Raw genomic sequence first — 20638 nt, 5'->3', positions numbered from 1 at the left:
GAGCATCATTTTGTGCTTTTGATGACTTTGTTAACTTGCCCTTTATTGATTTTTATAACCATTTAGGCTTCTATCCCATTTAGGCATCTACTTGCCAAAGATAAGTGACTTACTTATTCTGACGCTCTCTCTATTTACCCCCATAACACTTATAGTGAAATTCATTACTAATTTTTTTATATAGACCCTCCCCATTTCCTTGTTTGTTTTGTGGTTACTGGCATATTTAAAGAGTGGACCAGGAAGTGGTATTGTCAAACACAGAGCTGTTCCTACTCCTCTCAGCATGTTTCTTGTGAAGGTAGTTTTCCAAGGTTGCTTGACTGATGCAGTGCAGTTCTCTGAGAACTTTCAGGATGTCTTTTCTGAACTTCACCCCAATGAACACATAAAGGACTGGGTTCAGGCAGCTGTGGATGAATCCGGTGCTCTCCGACACCACGATGGTAAACGTGAGCTTCTTGTAGAAACTGCAATCTGCAGAAATCACATCCAGGTTCCGCAGAGTCTTTATGAACTTTGCCACGTTGTAGGGGGCCCAACAAATGCAAAACATCACAGTGACTGTTACCACAACTTTAATGGCTTTGTGTTTCCCAAAGTTCTGGGTCTTGTACAATGTACTGATTATCTTTGCATAGCAGTAGCACATGATTGTGAGTGGTAAGGTAAAGCCAATTCCATGGTATAAAAATTGTTCAGCCAGCAGCCAGTCATGGGCCGCAGCTGATGTGTAGGTGCATTTGGTTTCATTTTCATTATTCATAGCCTCAACTTGCAAGAAAATTAAATTAGGAATTTGTAGAATGAAACCTGTCACCCAAACAGCTGAGCAGATCAGGTGGACATACTTGGCTCTGGAATTTTTGTGTGTCTGAACTGCATAGACAATCGCCATGTAGCGGTCAATGCTGATGCATGCCAGCAGTAGGCTGTTGCAGAAGAAGTTGAGTTTGTGGATAGAACCTAGTACTTTGCAAAGGACTGTACCAAACAACCACCCAAAAATGCTCTCAATAGCAAAGAAGGGTAGGACCAGGACCAGGAGGAGGTCAGCCACTGCCAGGTGTAGTAAATAACTGTCGGTTGGCGATCTCGAATGCTTGTAACGCAACAGTATCAGCAACACCAGACTGTTTCCAATGGTCCCTAACAGGAAGACCAAGAAATAACCTATTGGCACAATAATCTTATGGAAATACTGTGGGGTTTCGTCTAATTCTGAACAGTAAGTATCTCCATAATCCATTGTGATCCCATCGTTGGCAAATGAGGTGTTCTCGAACTAAAAGGAATAAAAGACACAAACAATGAATATTAAAATGGTTCTGGAAATATTTGGCTTATTAATCTGAATGTCAAATAAATCATCACACAAATATTGCCTCATTCTCTTTTTCCTCAATATGATTATTTAATGAGTAGTTCTGATGAGAATGTTAATTCTCTTTTTCCCTTTGTACAGACTGCCTGATCTGTCAACTACTTCCAAGTTTTTAATGTTTTCATTTTAGATAATACCTCAGACCTATTGGTGTGTGAGGTCCTATTCTGGGGAAAGAACAGGACAAATGGCTCTTATGAATCCTGGAGTGAGGAAGGAGGAACTCAGCCAGGACTCCAAAATACAATCATCCTGCTCAAATCTGAAACTGTGCGGCGGTTGGGTGAAAGAACGGTCAAGGCTCCCACAAACCAAGAGCTTGGTGTATCATCTGAATACCAGTCTCCATGTCACTAAAAAAGTTTCTTACAGCCGTAGAATAATTGTGCCTATAGAAGAAACTTTCGATCTGTCCCCTAAGTGTTCGCTTTTTGTAAGTGCTTGCTTTTTGTAAGTGCACTCATGGTTAGTCCCATCTTTAACTGAAATCCTGTAAATTTATTTTGCTCAAGAACTCCTTTTTGAAATTATTTACAGAATTATCTTGCAATGTTTTCTGAGTCCAGATTCCAACAAATCTCGAGTGAAAACAATACATTAGTCTTCCCTCTATATCAGAGTAGAGAGAAACCAGTCATCATTATGAAAACATCTATTAAGTGATGTTTTAACCTTTCCTGTTCCCAGGAGAACTTTTCCAAGTTCTCCTCAAAACTTTAGTTCTTCGTCCTTGGTAATGTCCAGGTAAATGCTCTCTGCCTTTACATCCTTCCTGGTGCTCAGAATTTTCCACAATACTCCCGATTTATGCCTAATTATTCATTATTAAGGTCCAGCATGACCACTTTGTTTATATAGTCTGTTTCTCTAATTACAAGTACTGGAAAATGATGTTTTTTTTTAAAAATCACATTTTGAACTTGCTGGGCATCTTTATGGATTTGAATGTATGGACATCAAGATTTTCCTTTTCATCTACAAATCTCAAAATGTTTTGCAAATTTATAATAAGCTATGTTTCCTTAATCAACCTCTCATAATAGCCCTCATTCTATTCTATGGCAAGATCCTTCCAATGAGTTTCTGCATCTTGTTTGTGTTACCCTGACGCCCATAGTAAATATCCTAATCACTATCTATGACTTTGCCAAGTTTCACACCCTGTCCAAATTTTATGATGGGCAGCACAGCGGTGCAGCTAGTAGAGCTGCTTCCTCACAACTCCAGTGAGCCGGGTTCAATCCTGGCCATGGATGCTGACTGTGCGAGTTTGTACATTCTCCCTGTGACCGCAGGGCTTCCTCTGGATTCTCCAGTTTCCTCCCACATATCAAAGGTGTGCATAACAGTAGATGTATTGGCGACTACAAATTGCCCCTAGTGTGTAGGAGCATGGTAGGATCCAGGTGCAGTTGATGGGAATATGGGGAGAATAAACTATGATTAACATTAGGTCATCTTAAGTGGGGTTTTGACAGTTGGCATGGATTTGGTGAGCCAAAGGTCCTGTTTCCATGCTCTATGACCCTGAGTTCTTTATGACCTTCTATGGTTCATGCAAGAGCGCCAACTTGTAAGACATTTCTGATCTTGTTAAAAGTAATTATGTCTTCAGCTTTAAGCTATAATTTGTGGATGAGCTTCACTATTTCAGGTCAGTATAGAGTAAGCACCTATGTGTGACTCTAGGAATATCCTAATAGATGGAAGCCAGTCAAGATTCAAGACAGTATGACCATTCAATTAGATTATGTTTTCAATTGCAACACAGTTTATTATTAACATCTCCAATTGAAAATCAACTACTTAAAACTAGGAGTCAGTTTTATATACATGGTGATAAGTCTGGTAAATTATTGGCCAAACAACTGAAAGCTGCTTTGACTAAACATCAGATTATTAAAGTTCGTAAATGAGTAGGTAATGACATGCTGGATCATGCGCAAATTAATAAATCTTTTCAAGAATTTTATACTTCTTTATATCAATCAGAATTTCCTGAGGATTCTACATCAATGCATGAATTTTTAAGAAATTTGAAGATTCCGAAATTATCACTTAATGAATGTTTAATATTAGATGCACCCATTTCGGAGGAAGAAATAAAGAAAGCAATCTCTTCAATGAACTCGGGTAAAACACCTGGTCCCAATGGGTATACATCTGGTCCCGATGGGTAAAATACATATATACCCTGGTCCCGATGTGTTAAAAAGTTGAATTTTTAAAATCCTTTTCTGATCTTCTCTCTCCCTGGTTAGATAAAATCTTTAAAGATGCCCTATTAGCAGGTAAATTACCACAATCCTTTTATGAAGCAACTATCTCTTTAATTCTTAAACAGGATAAAGATCCTACTGAATGTGCATCTTACAGACCTATTTCTTTATTGAATGTGGACTCCAAAATCTTTTCCAAAATATTAGCTTCTAGACTGGAAAAGGTACTTCCACAAATTATTTCTGATGACCAGACAGGATTTATTAAAAATCGCTATTTGCATTTTAATATTAGGAGGTTAATGAATATTGTATATACCCCTTCATCTACAATTCCAGTATGTGTTATCTCGCTAGATGCCGAGAAGGCATTTGATAGAGTCGAATTGGAATATTTATTCAACACGCTTGAGAAATTTAATTTTAGCCCAAATTTTATATCCGCGATTAAATTGATATACCATACACCATTCACTACTTACTAATAATCAGAGATTCCCCCTTTTTCAGGCTTTTTTCAAGGCACTAGACAGGGTTGCCCTTTAAGTCCTTTATTATTTGATATTGCCTTGGAACCCCTGGCAATTGCCTTTCGGGACTCTTCTAACATATTTGGCATCACTTGTGGAAAGGGGACCCATAAGATATCACTATATGCAGATGACCTGTTACCTTATATCTCTAACGCCGAGAAATCCATCCCTGCAGCATTATCACTGCTTGCTCAGTTTAGTGTTTTCTCTGGTTATAGATTAAATCTTAATAAGAGTGAGTTTTTCTCATTAAATATGCAAGTCCCAATTTATAGGCAATTACCATTTAGATTAGTGACTGATTATTTTACTTATTTGGGTGTTAAAATTACCAAGATGCATAAGGACTTATTCAAAGTTAACTTTTTACCCTTAACTGATCATGTTAAACAATAGTTTACTAAATGGTCCCCATTGTCTCTATCATTGATTGGTCGAATTAATGCAGTTAAGATGAATATTATACCAAAATTTTTGTATTTATTGCAGGCAGTTCCAACCTTCATCTCAAAATCCTTTTTTGATACTATCAATTAAATTTTAAATTAAATTTTATTTACAGCGTGGTAACAGGCCCTTCCGGCCCAACAAGTCCATGCTGCCCATTTTAAACCCAAATTAACCTACCCGTACGTCTCTGCAGTGTGGGAGGAAACCGGAGCACCTGGAGGAAACCCACGCAGACACGGGAGAACGTACAAACTCCTTACAGACAGCGACGGGAAACAAACCCCAATTGCTGGCGCTGTAATAGCGCCGGTATGGCAGAATAAAAACCCAAGGTTAAGTAAGAAATATTTATAAAAATTAAAAAAGGATGGCGGTATGGCTTTGCCTAACTTTAGATTTTACTATTGGGCAATTAATATTAGATATTTAATTTTTTGGACACAAGATTTAGATGTAATTCAATATCCCCGATGGGTGTATCTTGACTATGAGTCTGTGCAAGGATTTTCATTAGCTTCTATTTTAGGAGCCTCACTCCCTCCTGCACTTACTAAATTGAGTAAACAAATGATTAACCCAATAACTAAACATACAATACGAATATGGTTTTAATTTCGTAAATTTTTTGGATTGAATAAATTCACTTTATCAAGTCCTATCCAATCCAATTTTTTCTTTCAACCTCCCAGAATTGATTTAGCTTTTTCTTTATGGAAAATGAAGGGAATAACATGCTTTTGTGATCTATTCATTGATAACCGTTTTTTGTCTTTTGAACAGCTGTCTAATAAATACAATTTGCCTAAATCACATTTTTTTCAATATTTACAGATTAGAAATTTTTTAAAAGTTATTTTACCTACTTTTCTGATACCATATAAAATTGGAATTACAGAAAAAATTTTAGGTTTTAATCCTTATCAGAAGAGCTTGATAGCAATTTATGATCTGATTATGAAAATACGTCTAGAGACACTTGATAAAATTAAGAATGAATGGGAGAGAGAACTCCAGATACTTTTACCTATAGAGACATGGTAGAAAATTCTCCAAATAGTTAATACATCTTCAATGTGTGCCAGACACTCTTTGATACAGTTTAAGGTGGTTCACAGGACCCATATGTCCAAGAACAAGTTAGCCTGTCTTTATCACCATATAAATCCTATATGTGACAGATGTAATTCAGAGGTGGCTTCCCTGACACATATGTTTTGGTCCTGCCCTCTTTTGGAAAAATATTGGAAAGACATTTTTAATATTATTTCAACTGTATTGAATATTGATTTACAACCTCATCCTATTACTGCAATGTTTGGGTTACCAATGATGGATTCTAGCCATATATCTGCTTCAGCTTGTCGTATGATTGCATTTGTTACATTAATGGCCAAGAGATCCATTCTATTTAAATGAAAGGATCCTATACCTCCTACCACATTTCAATGGTTTTCTCAAACTATAACATGTTTAAACTTATAAAAAATTAGGAGTGGTACTGTTGATCCTTCACTTAAATTTGAGGAAGTTTGGAGTCCATTTATTCAGTATTTCCATATGTTATAAGCAGACCTTTTTCGGATCCCTTTCAATAACCCTTGAATATAGAGGAGTGGAGCTAACGACATAATAATGTTTTTTCTTATCTGAAGAAATAACAGTCCGGCTTTTTCTTTGAAGTTTTTGGTTTGCTTTTGTTCATTATTTTTTTCAATTTGGGGGTTCTCTTTTCATATAATTAAGTTTCTTTTCAAATTCTTTTGTATCATGCTCACTTAGTAAGAGACCAGGAGGTTCGGATTATACATTTTACTCCCTGTGAATGTATATGTCAACTGTTATTATTGTTATCCCGATCTCTTTACACCATGTGTATAATCACTAATGTTATGTATATTAATCTGAAATTTAATTTGAAATTTTATAAAAAGATTGAAAAAGAAAAAGATTATGGTGGTCTGTATTTTGACTTCATTTACCAACCTTAACGCTATAATTTTTAACAGACTTCACAACAAAAATCTATCAATGTCAGTTTATAAATTTTAAATTGATTTACACCCTTAATAGCTTTTGGGGTTAGGGAAGACAGTTTCAGATTTTGACTGTCCTTTATGTGAAGAAATTTTTCCAGGAAGAAACCTGAATGGCTTACCTTCAATTTTAAGCTTCCCTAGTTCTAGACTGACGTTAGAAGACAAAATAATTTCTCTTTATGAATTTCTTGGCTTAAGCATTTTAATTAGATTACTCCTTTAATCTTCTATACTCATAGAAGAAGATGGCATCAAAAATTTGTGCAGGGTGGAAAGACAGGAAATTTACCTTTTTTAATGATTCAAGGTATGTAGGCTTTGCGGGCTGAACCAACATTTAATTGCCCATCCATAATTGCCCATGAGAAGGTGGTGGTGAACTGCCTTCTTAAATGGCTGCAGTTCTTGAGGTGCAGGTATACCCACAATGCTGTTGGGGAGGGAGTTCCAAGATTTTGACCCAGCGACAGTGAAGGAACAGCAATATATTTCCAAGTCAGGATGGCGTGAAGCTTGGAGGGCAACTTCCATCATTTGCTGTCGTTGTCCTTCTAACTGGTGGAGGTGGTGAGTTTGGAAGGTGCTGTCTTGGAGAACTGCTGCAGTGCATCCTGTAGATGGTACAAACTGCTGCTACTGTGCTTCGGTGGTGGAGTGAGTGAATGGTTGTGGATGGGTGCCTCTCAAGCGGGCTGCTATGGTGTCAAGCTTCTTGAGAGTTGTTGAAGCAGCACTCATCCAGACGAGTGGGGAGTATTCCATCACAATCCTGACTTGAGCCTTACAGATGATGGACAGCCTTTGGGAGTTAGGAGGTGAGTTCTGTGCCACTGCATTCCTAGTCTCTCACCTGCTCTGGGCACAATCTGAGGAAAGGATGCCAGGGGTTTGTTGAAACTAACTCCGGCAATGCTGGAGCCAACAGCTGTTGTGTTTCAGACTTCACACGGCGACGTACACAAATTGTGTTGTTATCTGATGTCTACTATGCCTCTCAGAGAGAACGGAAGCCTCACTATTGTCCCAAAGGACTGAAAAGAAGTGTTCTAGATTCTAAATGAAATGAGCTGAACCTGCTATTATAGAGTTTCTATTTTGACATTGTTGTATTTTTCTTAGCTCTTGCTATTTGTTTCCTAAACCACCATCATGCTGAGTTGCTTTGGCATTCTGCTAGTTTTCGTTGTGAGTCACTAAAAGGCCAAGTTTGAACAATTTGAGCCACTGTGTTTTGAAGATTTCACACTAACATAGCCTTAACCATAATGTCTAATATAAACTCTAAGCAAACCTCAATATATAGAAATTAGTGATTACAAAAGGAATGTCTTAACAGGAATTCAACATTGCTCCATGAAATGTTTTCCATAGGGAATGGTTGAGGAGGAACATTTGGTTCACTGGTGAGAACATTAAATAAGGGGCATGCAGCACAGAGGGATCTGCTTGAGTATGATGCAGGGCTTGACAATCATGCAGGGCTGAAGGCTCTGGATAGACACTACAAATGCTGTCTCCATAAAATCTTTCCAAATTCACTGGAAGGATTAGTGAACCAATGCCAATGTCCTCTCCTTGGCCAACATCCCTTGCACTGACCCTATAGCTACACTCAGTCAACTCTGTTGGACAGGCCATATTGTTCACATACCCAACACCAGACTCCCAAAAGAAATACTTTTTTGGGTCAAAACCCAGCATCAAGACCCTCATCCCTTGAATGAGATCCTGATGCAGGGTTTTGACTCAATGTCAACAATTCCTTTCCTCCCACAGGTGCTGCTCGACCCGCTGAGTTCCTTCAGCAGATTGTTTGTTGCCTACCCATTATCTGTACTCTCTATCTCCCACCATTCTGTCAACTTCACAGTCTGATCATTGGGCTAAACTGACCTCATTGACCGTCAGTGGTTCACCAAAATCACCATTCATGGCTCAGCTAATTCCAAACCTCAGCATGCGCTGGCCCCTCCTGCTCCACCAATAGACACACCATGGACCCCAGTGGAGGTGCAGTGATGTGCAGAGAGGAGCCAGATGCAATTTGAACCTGGCCTCTCATCTTTATGCCAGTTATGATTTGAGCTTCTTATTTGAATGGAGAATTTGTTTGAATTTAATATTTTTATTTTAATCATTTGTGGGTTTTGATTAGATTTATTTGGTTAGCTTTATTTTTGTATTTAAGTTTTAATTAGTTACATTTATTTGAATAATTTTTAATTACCTCTCTATCAGGGTTGTTTAGCAAATGGTTCAAAGTAATGGTGGGGAGTGTAGTAGGGGAGATAATGGGATGGCTACAAACAATACTGGCTTTGACCAACCCTAACTACGTTGCTGGTTCAAGTGACCAATAGTGACCTCATGCCTAGATACCGCATGACAACCATCCCATAACTCCGGGCAGCTCATCATTGTATACACAAGGTAAAGGCAGAACTGCCCCTTGCTGATGTATTCCGCCGGGCACTGAAGGTTGACGCTGTAAAACAATTATCTTGCTCTATGCATTCACAGAGTATGCATGATAGAAAGAAGAACTAGTATAAGAATACTCTAAACTTTAGATTGGGGAGCATTCTTTCCAGGACAAGTGACAGCCCTGTTGATGTCAGCTTGTAATAAATAAGCTTTGCTCTAAAGGTAAACACCGGAGTCCATGCGAACTCTTTCCGTCTTTGAGCCTTAGCAGTACAGGTTCTACAATACCTCTCAGGTACGAAGTATCAGATTGTTTGGCCTTCCACATGCAGAACAGGTAAGTGCGGGCAAGCCGGCATTGTGCCTGGTCACTCCACACGGCTGGCTGCTACCAACATGAACAGGCCCAAAACATTATGTTGAGTTCCATAAGTTTTGCCTTTAGCTAACAGTCTGTTGTGAGGGACTTCATCAAATAACTTCTGGAAGTCCAAAGAGATAACACCCAAAGATCCAAATATCCAACCTTCCCTTTAGTTACCTTTATTAATTTGAAATGTAAAAATTCAATCAGGTTCAGCAAGCATAATCTACTTTTAAAAAACCTATGTTGGCTCCCTCTGATCAACTGAGAATTTTCAGTCACCTTAATTATGCCTTATAGTAATTCCCCAGTTGCAGATGTTAGGCTAACTGGTCTATAATTCCCTGGTTTACCTCTTTCACTTTTCTTAAACAGTGTAGCAACTTGCTCAGTTTTCCAATTTAATGAACAATTCCAGAATCAAGAAACTAAATACCATTATAGTTAAGGCATCTGGAATAATCATGTTCAATTCCAGGTTTTGGAACCCACAAGGGAACAGGCCTTTTTTTTTATAACTGATATGAGCAATGAGACAGGATTAATTAGTGATCTCATAACAATACAAAAGATCTTTTGGCAAAGAGTGATTAAAACATGACAGAATTTCATATTCAGTTTGAGAATCATCAACTGATGTCTAAAACTAGGGTCCTAAACTTAGATAAAGGCAATTGCATTGGTAGGAAAGAAAAATGGCTTAAAATGATTTGGGAAATTAGATTGAAAGATATGACAGTAGATATACAGTGGAAAATATTTAAAGAAATATTTAATTATTCTCAATAAAGATAAATTCCATTGAGTGGCAGGAAGCAAAGTATAATGGTTAAGGAGTGTTTTATGTCTGGAAGACAGTACACAGTCACTTGTTTTTTGTAATATATATTCATGATTTTGATTTAAGTAATACAGGGAGCATGATAAAAAGATTTTCAGCATTGAGCGTGTGGTAAACTGCGAGGAGGAAAGCTTTAGAAGATGGACAAATGAAACTTAATCCAGATAAGCATTAAATAATGCATTTAGGGGGGGTACCTCGTAATGTCAATAAGTGGGAGGATATTGAGTGACGTGGAGGAAAGGAGGGATTATGGAGTGTATGTCAGGAAATCTTAAAGGTGGCAGGACAGATCAATGTTGGTTAAAAGGACATACAGGAGGCTTTCCTTTATTATGCGAGGCATAGCATATATGGCCAGAGAGATTATACTAGAACAGTGTGCAAGCTATTAAGGCCATTGCTTGATAACTGTGTACAGTTCTGGTCACCACATTACAAGCAAGATGGCCTGTATCCTATGATTCTAAAACAAAATTATTTGCTGAGATAGATGCATTGGGTGTGATCTTCCACAATTTCCCTAGATTCTGGGAAGGTCCCAGCTGACTGGACAATTGCAAATGTAACAATGCTACCTTAGAATGAAAGAAGAGAGAAAGCAGTGAACTATAAGCCAGTTAGCCTAACATTGGTTATTGGAAAAATGCTGGAGTCCATTGTTAAGGAAGTAATAACAAGACTGTTAGAAAATCCATACAAGCAGAATCAACATACCTTTCTGTCAGGAAAATAGTGTTTGGCTCTTTGAGGATGTGGCTATATGGATGGATAAAGGAGAACCAGTGGATGTATCACATTTGAACTTACAGAATGGCATTGAATACGGTGCCTCATAAAAAAGTTACTGCACAGGTTAAGGGCTTGTGGTATTGAAGTTAGTATATTGACATGGTAGAGAATTAACTGACAGAAAACTGAGCGGGAGTAAACTAATTTTCAATTTGGTGGTTGTATTGAGTGAGGAGCCTTTGGGATCAGTACTGGAATTTCAACTTTTTACAATTTACATGAATAACTTAAATGAAGGAATTGAATATATTATATCCTGGTTTTGTGACAGTATAAAGCTAGGTGGAAAAACTGAGAAGGATATAAAAGGTCTGCAAATGACATAGACAAGTTTATTCACTGGGTAAAAAATAAGGCAGATTGAATATAATATGAAAAAAAAGGTTTTCTGCTTTAGTTGAAAAGCTGAGTAATGAATGTTGGTCTTCAGACAAACAAGAAACATAAGGTTAGCATGCAAGTACAGTTAGCAGATGGAATGCTGGGCTTCCTTACAAAATGGATGCAGTGAAAAAGCAAGTTTTGCTACAACTGTACAAGGCTTTGGTGAAACCACATCTGGAGTATCATTTACAATCTTGGTTTCCTTGTTTACAGAAGGATATATTTGGCTTGGAGGCAGCACAGAGAAGTTGACCAGTTTGATTTCTGAAACAAGGTGGTTGCCTTAAGAGAAAATATTGAGTAGATTGCCTGCACTTTCTCTACCTTAGAAGAATACCTGATTTCACTGAAATATAAAGGATTCTTTGGGGCCTTGACAGGGTAGATACTTTGCGGAAGTTTCCCCCGGTTGGGAAATGTAGAACTAAACGGCCATAGTCTCAGGATAAATGTCCAGTTAAGTTTAAGAAGAGGAGGAATTTCACCTTTCTGGGACCAAGGATGCTGATTCATTAAGCATATTCAAGGCTGACATAGACTGTTTTTGGAGCACTGGGGATCATGAGTTATGGTGACCAGGCAGGAAGGTGGAGCTAAGACATGATTCTGATGAATGGTGCAGCAGGGTCAAGTAGCCATATAGTCTACCTTTTTTTGTTCTTAAGTTCCTTTTGTTCTGGAGATCTGTCATCTTTTAATGCTATTATTTACTTCATTGCAATTATTTTTCTTATGTTAATTTTTATGACTCTTCATCTTGATTCAATGTTTTCTCAGTATGTCTGGCATATTCTTTCTCAATTGTAAATATTAACACAATAGAATTATTCAATATATTTTTAAAATTAAGACTTTGCTAAACTTAAAGTCAATGGAAATATGTTAGGATATGACCAGCAGCATTTTGAGTAGGCTGAAGTTGAGAGTAAAAGATGGGAGGGCAGCCAGACATGTGTTTGAAAGGTCAAGTCTAGAGGAAATAAATGTATTGATGAGGGTTTCAGCAGCAGATAAGCTGAGGCAAGGCCAGTCTTGGTGACACTTGATAATAAGATCATAAGTTCATACCTGTGAAATAACACAGGATTTTTTTTCTGTACTAAAAGGGTGTCACATAATAATACATAGATTGTTATCATGCACATCTAGCAGCAAAATCTTACAATGTGAGGTATAAATTTGTATTATATAGGATTAAACTGAAACAAATATGTCACTCGGTTTGTTTTATGTAAGTGGTGTAACTATGCTCCTGTGAGACAGGTAATGGAGATCACAGGTTTGGGAGCCACCGACAAGAAACATTCAAGAGTTGTAGCCGTATTCTCTTTACCTGTTAGAGGGAGTAGACAGGCTTGTATTGTGTAAATAATTTAGCAAGCATATGTTACAGTTAGAAATGAAAGGAATGTACAGACTGGAGGCTATTTACCCTCAAACTTGTTCCATTATGCAATTGGAATGTGCTGAATAGTACCTTAACTTCATCTGCCCATCGAAATTCCATTGAGTGGTTCCACTTGTGTAAAGGACTAAATACATTAATACAACCAGTCGGAAAGTTCAAATGTGAACCTCTTACTACCGATGTTCTGATATACCAGTGAACAACTTAAAGTCTGGCATTTGATCAAATGACTGAAAGGGGAATAAAACCATAAATACACCCTTCAGAAAAATGCTCAAATCACTAATATCTTACCAAAACCATCATTGTGAATAGAGAAAAAGGTTACTTAAATAGTTGCTTGCAAAGTCTAATAGTTGCACTTTGCAAAATGTTGGCATTTACCACCTTCACTTCTCTTACTTACTAACCAGCTATACGTCAAGAACTAAAGGCTTTGAAAGTTAAGTTAAAAGGCAACCTGAACTTTTTTTTTCACATCTTATTATGAATAACCTTCATCATAACCTATTAAAAGAAAATGGGAAATACTTACAATGTACAAGTAATCCATGGAAAATCTCATTTCTATCAAAGCATTCAGCTTTATTGAAGAGACAGTAAGTTGCCAGTGAGTTTCATTAATATATCGATGTCACCTTTGAGCATGCAGAACTGTTAACCAAATGAAAAAACCTAATAGCAAGTCTTTTTTTTAAACTCAATTGACATCCTTCCTGTTTGACAAATTTAAGTACTGAGAATTTTTCCCTTCTCTATTCCTTGATTTGCATAATGAATATATGCTATAGCTAATCACCTCAATCAGCAGTAGATCAAGGCAGGTAATATAAAGACATACTAAGTATCCTCTATAATTCAAACTATATCAAAACACTTTACTGCCAACGAGGTTCTCCTGATATCAGTAGCAGGGAAAATACTGGAATCTATTATTAACAAAATGGTAACAGGTTACTAAGAAAATAATAAAAAGGTTGGGCTGAATCAACAAAAATTTATGAAAGGAACTCTGCATTTGACAAATCTGTCAGGGATTTTTGAGGTTGGAACTAGCAAAATAGACACAGGTGAACCAGTTGATGTGGTGTATTTTGACTTCCAAAAGACTTTTGATAAGGAGTCACATAAGAGATTATTAAATAAAATTATATTGGTGAATGGACAGAAAACCAAGTAGGAATAAACTGGTCATTTTTGGCTTGAGAAGCTGTGGCTAGTGCAGTGTTGCAGGGTGTAGTGCTGGAACCCCAGCTGTTAACAATCAGTGTCAATGAGTTGTATGAGAGGATCAAGCAGAATATAAGTAAGCTTACTAACTATACAAATCTAGGTGGCAGTGTGGGCTGTGAGAAGAATACAGAGAAGCTTCAAGAGGACAGAGACAGGTTAAGTAAATAGGCAAGGACAAGGCAGGTAGAATGTAATGTGGAAAAAATGTGAAGTTATCCATTTTGATAGAAAAATTAGAAGAGTGGAGTTTCTTTTTAAATGAGAGACCCCATGTGGCCTGTAGTATTGTCAATAATCTGAAAATTGGCGATAAAAATGAGTCTTAATAATAAAGACCACAAAAATTACTGGACTGTTATTAAAAAGTCATCTAGTTCACTGATGTCCTTAAGGGGAAGGAATCTTACATTCTTATCCAGTCTGGCCTATATGCAACTTTGAAATGGCCTAGTAAGCTAGTCAGTTCAAGGCAGTTAGGGATGGTAATGAATACAGTCTTGCCAGTGATGTCCAGATCCCAAAAACTGAACTTTAAAAAATGGTCTTTATTTCAAGAGGAGTTGAGTATAAGAGTAAAGACATCTTCTTCCATTTATAGAGAATGAGGTCGCATCTGGAATACTGTGTACAGGTATGGTTTCTCTACAGATAGGATATACTTGTGATAGAGGGAATGCAGTAACAATTCACCAGGTTGATTCCTGGGATGTTGTATGAAGAGAGGCCTATACTTTCTTGCGCTTAAAAGAATGAGTGGGGATCTCATAAGATTCTTAAAGGGCTTGACAGGATAGATCTGGGGAGGATATTTTCCCTGTCTCAGATGTCCAGAATGAATGGTCACAGTCCTGAAATATTAGGTGGCTGTCAAGACAGAGATAAGAAAAACTCCTTTCACTAGAATCTGGAATTCTCCACCCAAAAGGTCTGTGGGTGCTCACTCCCTTAGTATACTCAAGAGAGAGAATGGTATATTTTTAAATGTTAAGATATTCAATGGATATGGGGTTAATGCAAGAAAGTAGCACCTGGGTAGAAGATGGGTAGAACCTGAAATGTCAACTGTCCATTTTCCTCCATAGATGCTGCCTGACCTGCTTGGTTTGTTGCTCCAGATTCCAGCATCTGCAGTCTCTTGTCTCCCCATGGGTAGAATATTAACTGTGATCTTATTGAATAGCAGAGCAGGTACAAGGAGCCAAATGGCCTTTATTTCAGCTGCTCTTGTGCATTGCTCATATAGCTCAAATAATCCATTTTCTTTTCAAAATACCACATTTGAGAAAGGAGAAATTTCCCCTACATTAAGGAAATATCTCAGTGATTAAACAATTGAGGAAGGTGAAAAGAAACAGACAGTTTTGACTGAATGTGAAGATGGTGACTGCATAGAATAATAGTCTGATCAAGAAAGTCATAGAGGTGAAAGTGGAGATTGATTGGAAGTTGAAGAGAAGTTGGATAGCTGCCTGCCAGAGAAATTGACTGAGGGGTAATAAATAAACTAGTAAAGTGGGCAGACAAGCATTCTAGGAGCAGAGACTTCAAAAACTGCAGTACTTCAGATTCTAAGAGGTTATTATAGCCACCAGAACTCAATGAATTTCCCACTGAAAGATACTATACTTAAATGTAATTGTTGCTTTCCCTAAGTGATCAGTCCATGATCCTGGGAGGATTGAAAAGGTAGAAGATCTAGCACTGTACTCTGAGCAATGGTTGCCTCTAATACTTTCCTGAAAAGTTCTGTGATTTATATATATTTGATCTTAGCCAGTATCACTGAACTACTTAACTAAAATCAAACCTGAAAATTAAAATGGAAAAGAAGTCACTAACATAATACAACATACAATTATAGAGTAGATTTATTGGAAGTTGACCAAAATCATGGTCAAAGAGAAATTTGTCAGTGCTGTTTCACAGGGTTAAAATGGTATTTCTTATTCCCCTAATACTGTTTTATAAAGCTTTAAAACAATTGCAATATTTTATGGAGCAGGTTAATAATAATGTCAAGCTCCCTCATGTAATGACAAATCCTTAAAACTCTTGCTTAATTTCTTGCAGCTGCTGGCAGATATCCACACTTATGATATCTCATTAGCCAGACCTTACAGGCACACATGCGCAACATCACCAGCACTCTTCTGGCTCCTGAAGAGTGCTGTTTGCTTGCAGGTCTGTTATCACAAAGAGAAGAGTGTATGGGGGGACAAGAGTGGCTGTTGTATCATAGCGCCTGGAGAAATGTCCAATGTTCAAGGGAGCCATGGAGACCTTAGAGGTCTACTGTTACAAACCAGCAACAAAAGAAACACACCGAGTCATGTATAAGTGTAAAAAAACTACTTTATTAATAACTACTTATGATAATAAGGAACATAAAAGTAAAAATGTTAGAATGTTAGAAGTAAAAATGTTAAATCTTAAACATTAACTCCAAAAACTAAACTCATTGTGTGTGTGTGTGTGTGTGTGTGTGTGTGTGTGTGTGTGTGTGTGTCTGTCTCTCAAACTCCCAAACTCCAAGTCCAGGAATAGTTTTCAAAGTTCAGTTCAGCAAGCCATAAGGTGAAACGTGAGCAAAGGCTTCTTCAACAACCACCGTTGGCTGAAGACAAAACGTAGAGAGAAAATAGAGAGTAATTACGAAATCCAAATGTTCCACGATGGAACCCATACGACACCTCAGTGTCTACTCAATAGTGACTACTCCACTGCATCTGCCTCACCCCTAAAGGCACTCGAATCGTGGCCATCCACACAAATACCTGTTTCCCTCTACAGGTTAACGACAAAGTGGACTCCACCGGATTACTCCAAAAATCCATATGTGGAATGTAGTGACCATTGTCCCAATCTCACCCTGTCTCAAACACACTGACTTTAACTCTATCACTCACCCACTGCAGACCTTGTCCCTCACTCCATTAACCTCTCTTCAATCACACTGCTACAATCATTCCACAACTATTAAGTACAGACGATCAAGAAGGCCACAGTGTCTAATAAAAACAGAAAATTCTAGAAATACTCAGCAGGTCAAGCAGCATCTGTGGAAAGAGAAACAGAGTTAACATTTCAGACCAATAGGTCACAATGTCATGTCTACTCAACCACCTTTCACAGTTGTCATCTATTGCAGGTGAAGATTGCCAGAAACAAAAGTTTGCTGCTTCAGATCAGAGGGGCATATCTCAGGAGAGCAGATTGATGCCCCTGCAGGAGACAGCACTGGACCAGGTAAACGTGTGGTCAGGCAAGTGCCAGGTACCAGAAGTCAAGCATGACTGAGATATTCAGCTATGATCTCATTGCACGTTATCACGGTCTCAATCATTGGAACAGGTGGGGATTTTTTTTGTAAAATCAACAGGGACTGCACCTATAACCAAGACAATTTCCAGGCAATCTTGATTAATTGATTATTCTGACATCAGTCAAATATTAAATCAATACACTACCCAGGTGCAAAGAATAGCTTGCAGCACACATAAACTCAACACACTGAGATGAACTTGAACTTGGATAAAGTTTAATGTATTGTACATACAACATGTACCATGCCAAGGGAAACTATAGCACACACTGGTACCATGTCAAGGGAAACTACAGCATACACTGGGTCTTACATCAGTACACGCAATCCAACATAAACATGTTCACAGAGTCACTGCAACTGCATATGTACTCAGATTCCATTCCATCACAAGTAACAATAAGGAGCAAAAGACTCCAACATTGTGGGAATTCTTATCACAGCAGCATCCTAGATGTGCAGTCAAAGCTTACAAATTCTCAAATTCTTGGATAGTCATTGGTGATTACAGCCTTCATTGAAAACTCTCATCTGTTTCTTGTAGTGGCAGCCAAAACTGGGTCAGTGGCTAGGGCATGAACTCGTCTCCCTGATGTATGTAACTAATAGTCTCTTCAAATGAATTTAGAAGACAATATTTGCAAAATGATGTTGCCTGCGGTACACTGCAAGTGTTCTCATTGCATTTATGAGGCACGCTCAATATTTACAGCTTATAATGTTGCAGGACTGCCTAATATATATTATTTTTCTTTTTAGATTTCCTCAAGGAGGCAGGAAAGAGAGCACTGAGCTACACACAACCTGATGTGATGAGGAGTTGCAGGGGCCATCTGCAGAGCAGGAGAAAATGGTGGCACTGTCTACAATGGTGGATGATTATCCCATTGCACCAATCCTTAAACAGCACACCTCAGGTAATTGCATCATGAGGAAACAGGTTAGGTTGTAAGACTGTGTTTCACAAGGGAGATACCTGACACTACTCGGCTGTAGTTAAACAGGAGGGGAAGGAAAGCTATTGTAATGGCTCCATGGATGTCAAGCCCACTCAGCAATGCTGACCAGTGAAGTCAGATGAGCTCCATGATATGTAAGCAGGACTTCCTCAGAAATTAGTACACAGTGATGTTATGACGAATCTGATTCAATAGGCAGGGCCATTAGCCAGTGTTCCAAGATGCCTTCGGAAATATGAGGATTTAAATTTTGTGATGACACTACAAGACGCCAAACATCAGATGGGCACTCGATGTTTCATTCCTTGCAAATATGACAAATGTTTTTCCTCAGAATTCATTGTTTGGAGAAGAACCTTTGAACAGTAGAGACAGATATATCCAGTGGTGGGTTTCTTTTGCAGAGACATTGTAGCAGCAGTAGGACTGAGTGTGAGTGTCAAAGTATGACTGTAGGTCTATAATTGTACAGATTGATGGGCAAATTGGGCTACATTCTCAGAGGCTTGGTGCAATTTTGAAAGAGTATTTCTTGATAAAATGAAACAATGACTATGTGCAGCTACTCCCTACGCTTTTATATCAAGAAGAGGTTGTTATTTACCCTTCAGACCTCATTGAGTAGCCTGTTATTTTGAATTGCTATGATTCTAAATATCCATTAGTGCATTTCACTGCAAGCATTTGTAAGTTGGCCATTTGACAAGTCCCTGGAAGAGCTGCTTGGCATGAAGGTACTTAGCCTCTGAGATTAATTCACAATGTAGGCTTGAAAAGGAAAGGCAGTGTATGGACAATGATCAATAATATTAATATTTTTCCAAGACTTCACAATGATTACAAATGGCCTTATTCAATTGTCTTTTTTTTCAAGCTGCTGCAAAGTCAAGCTAAAATTAAGAACCAAGTTATGAACTTCAGTCTACTATTTAGGGGAGAGAAAAGTGTGTGTTCATTATATGATAAGTAACTTCATGGAAATCATCATTGCAGTGTGTTCAAATTATAAAAGCTCCATTAACTGATTATCACGTGTTCTGAAGACTATTCCTTTGATGTTGTCGAGGCTTGCTTGCCCCTGCAAATGTATGAGTGTTGTGAGAATGAGTACAGGAAGGGCTGGATATCATGAGATTTATGAGAATCTCTAGAGGATCAAATACTGCCTTATAGCACAATCACGAAGCGTGGTCTTCGAGAAAGCCTGGATAGGGCTCTTATTGTGGAGGGTGTGGACTAAATGGCTCTTTAATGCCACAGCTGCTTGTTGTCATTTCTGATGTGTCTCGGTTGCTGGTCCTCCCCTTGCTCCATTTTAGCAGACGACAGCTGAGCTTGTATGATGGTCAAATTGTACACTGTACAGCAGACCAAAGCAAAGAAAGATAATCTAACTGCTGAATTCTATAGAGGTACAGGCAACAAAATCTCATTTGAGCAGCCATATTGTGGTCCACTAAGCTCCTGGTCGTAGCATTGTTGCAGCTGTAGCATTGGTCATCTGGTGTTATGGAGATGTGAATAAAGTAATCAGCCATGTGAGCAAATGATACTCCCTAACCCCCAGAATTTGTCCTTTGGGCAATGTGACTCCAGGAAGATGTAGAGGCAGATATGACTAGTTAAGCATGAATGATTCATGGGAACTGCCAACACACCTAGAATTAACCATTAGAACAGTCCCCTGATGCCCTACTACCAACACACATTGACAGAATTTGCCCCTTTTCTGCTAATAAATATTCATCTGTTGAGAATGGGAGCTCTAGTGGCCTATTGAGAACAGTCAATGTGTGTTTGCACTTTTGGGGCACCTACAATGGCAGAAAATTCTAGTACCCAGTCTGCTTGCTCCTGTGGACTGATGGAGAATTAGAAGTCCAAACTTGTGGAGTAAGAGTGTTGATCACCAGCCATCAACAAAGTGTAACATACAGCATAAAAACAGTAGCCATGGACAAGAATAATCCTGAGACTGAAGTTCAGAGTGAGGATTATCTTAACCTCAACTGTGAGAGCAAAGCAGGCATGTGCATGAGGCTGTACTCAAGATCTTGAGGTCACAGATGAGTACTACCTTAGGCATAGCCATTAATCCTCTTAACTGTGGATGAGACCATAGCTCCCAGCGAAGCCTGGATAAATAAGGTATTGACCTTTAGTATGCCTCCTGTGGTGTGATTCCTGTGAGCAGTTGTGGTGCCTGAGAGGTCTCTTTTATATCCCATAATATCCATGAAGAGGGATGGCTATTGCGTGTCAGTTTTGACCACAGCAAAATGTTTGAGG

General features: G+C 38.3%; 1 protein-coding gene across 1 annotated transcript in view; it reads right to left on the bottom strand.

The window, feature by feature from the left end:
- Positions 1–226: 226 nt before the first annotated feature.
- The window catches only part of LOC127583586 (C-X-C chemokine receptor type 5), a 38561-nt gene continuing 18149 nt past the window's right edge, over positions 227–20638 (bottom strand). The window contains exon 2 of the mRNA XM_052039708.1: positions 227–1285. Within this exon, the coding sequence (XP_051895668.1) occupies positions 227–1249 (1023 nt within the window). The 5' untranslated portion in view covers positions 1250–1285. The remainder of the gene's footprint in view (positions 1286–20638) is intronic.

The sequence above is a fragment of the Pristis pectinata genome, chromosome 27 (genome assembly GCF_009764475.1).
Source record: "Pristis pectinata isolate sPriPec2 chromosome 27, sPriPec2.1.pri, whole genome shotgun sequence".
Taxonomy (NCBI): Eukaryota; Metazoa; Chordata; class Chondrichthyes; order Rhinopristiformes; family Pristidae; genus Pristis; species Pristis pectinata.
The sequence above is the reverse complement of the archived record's forward strand: the minus strand, read 5'-3'. Positions and strand labels throughout refer to the sequence as shown.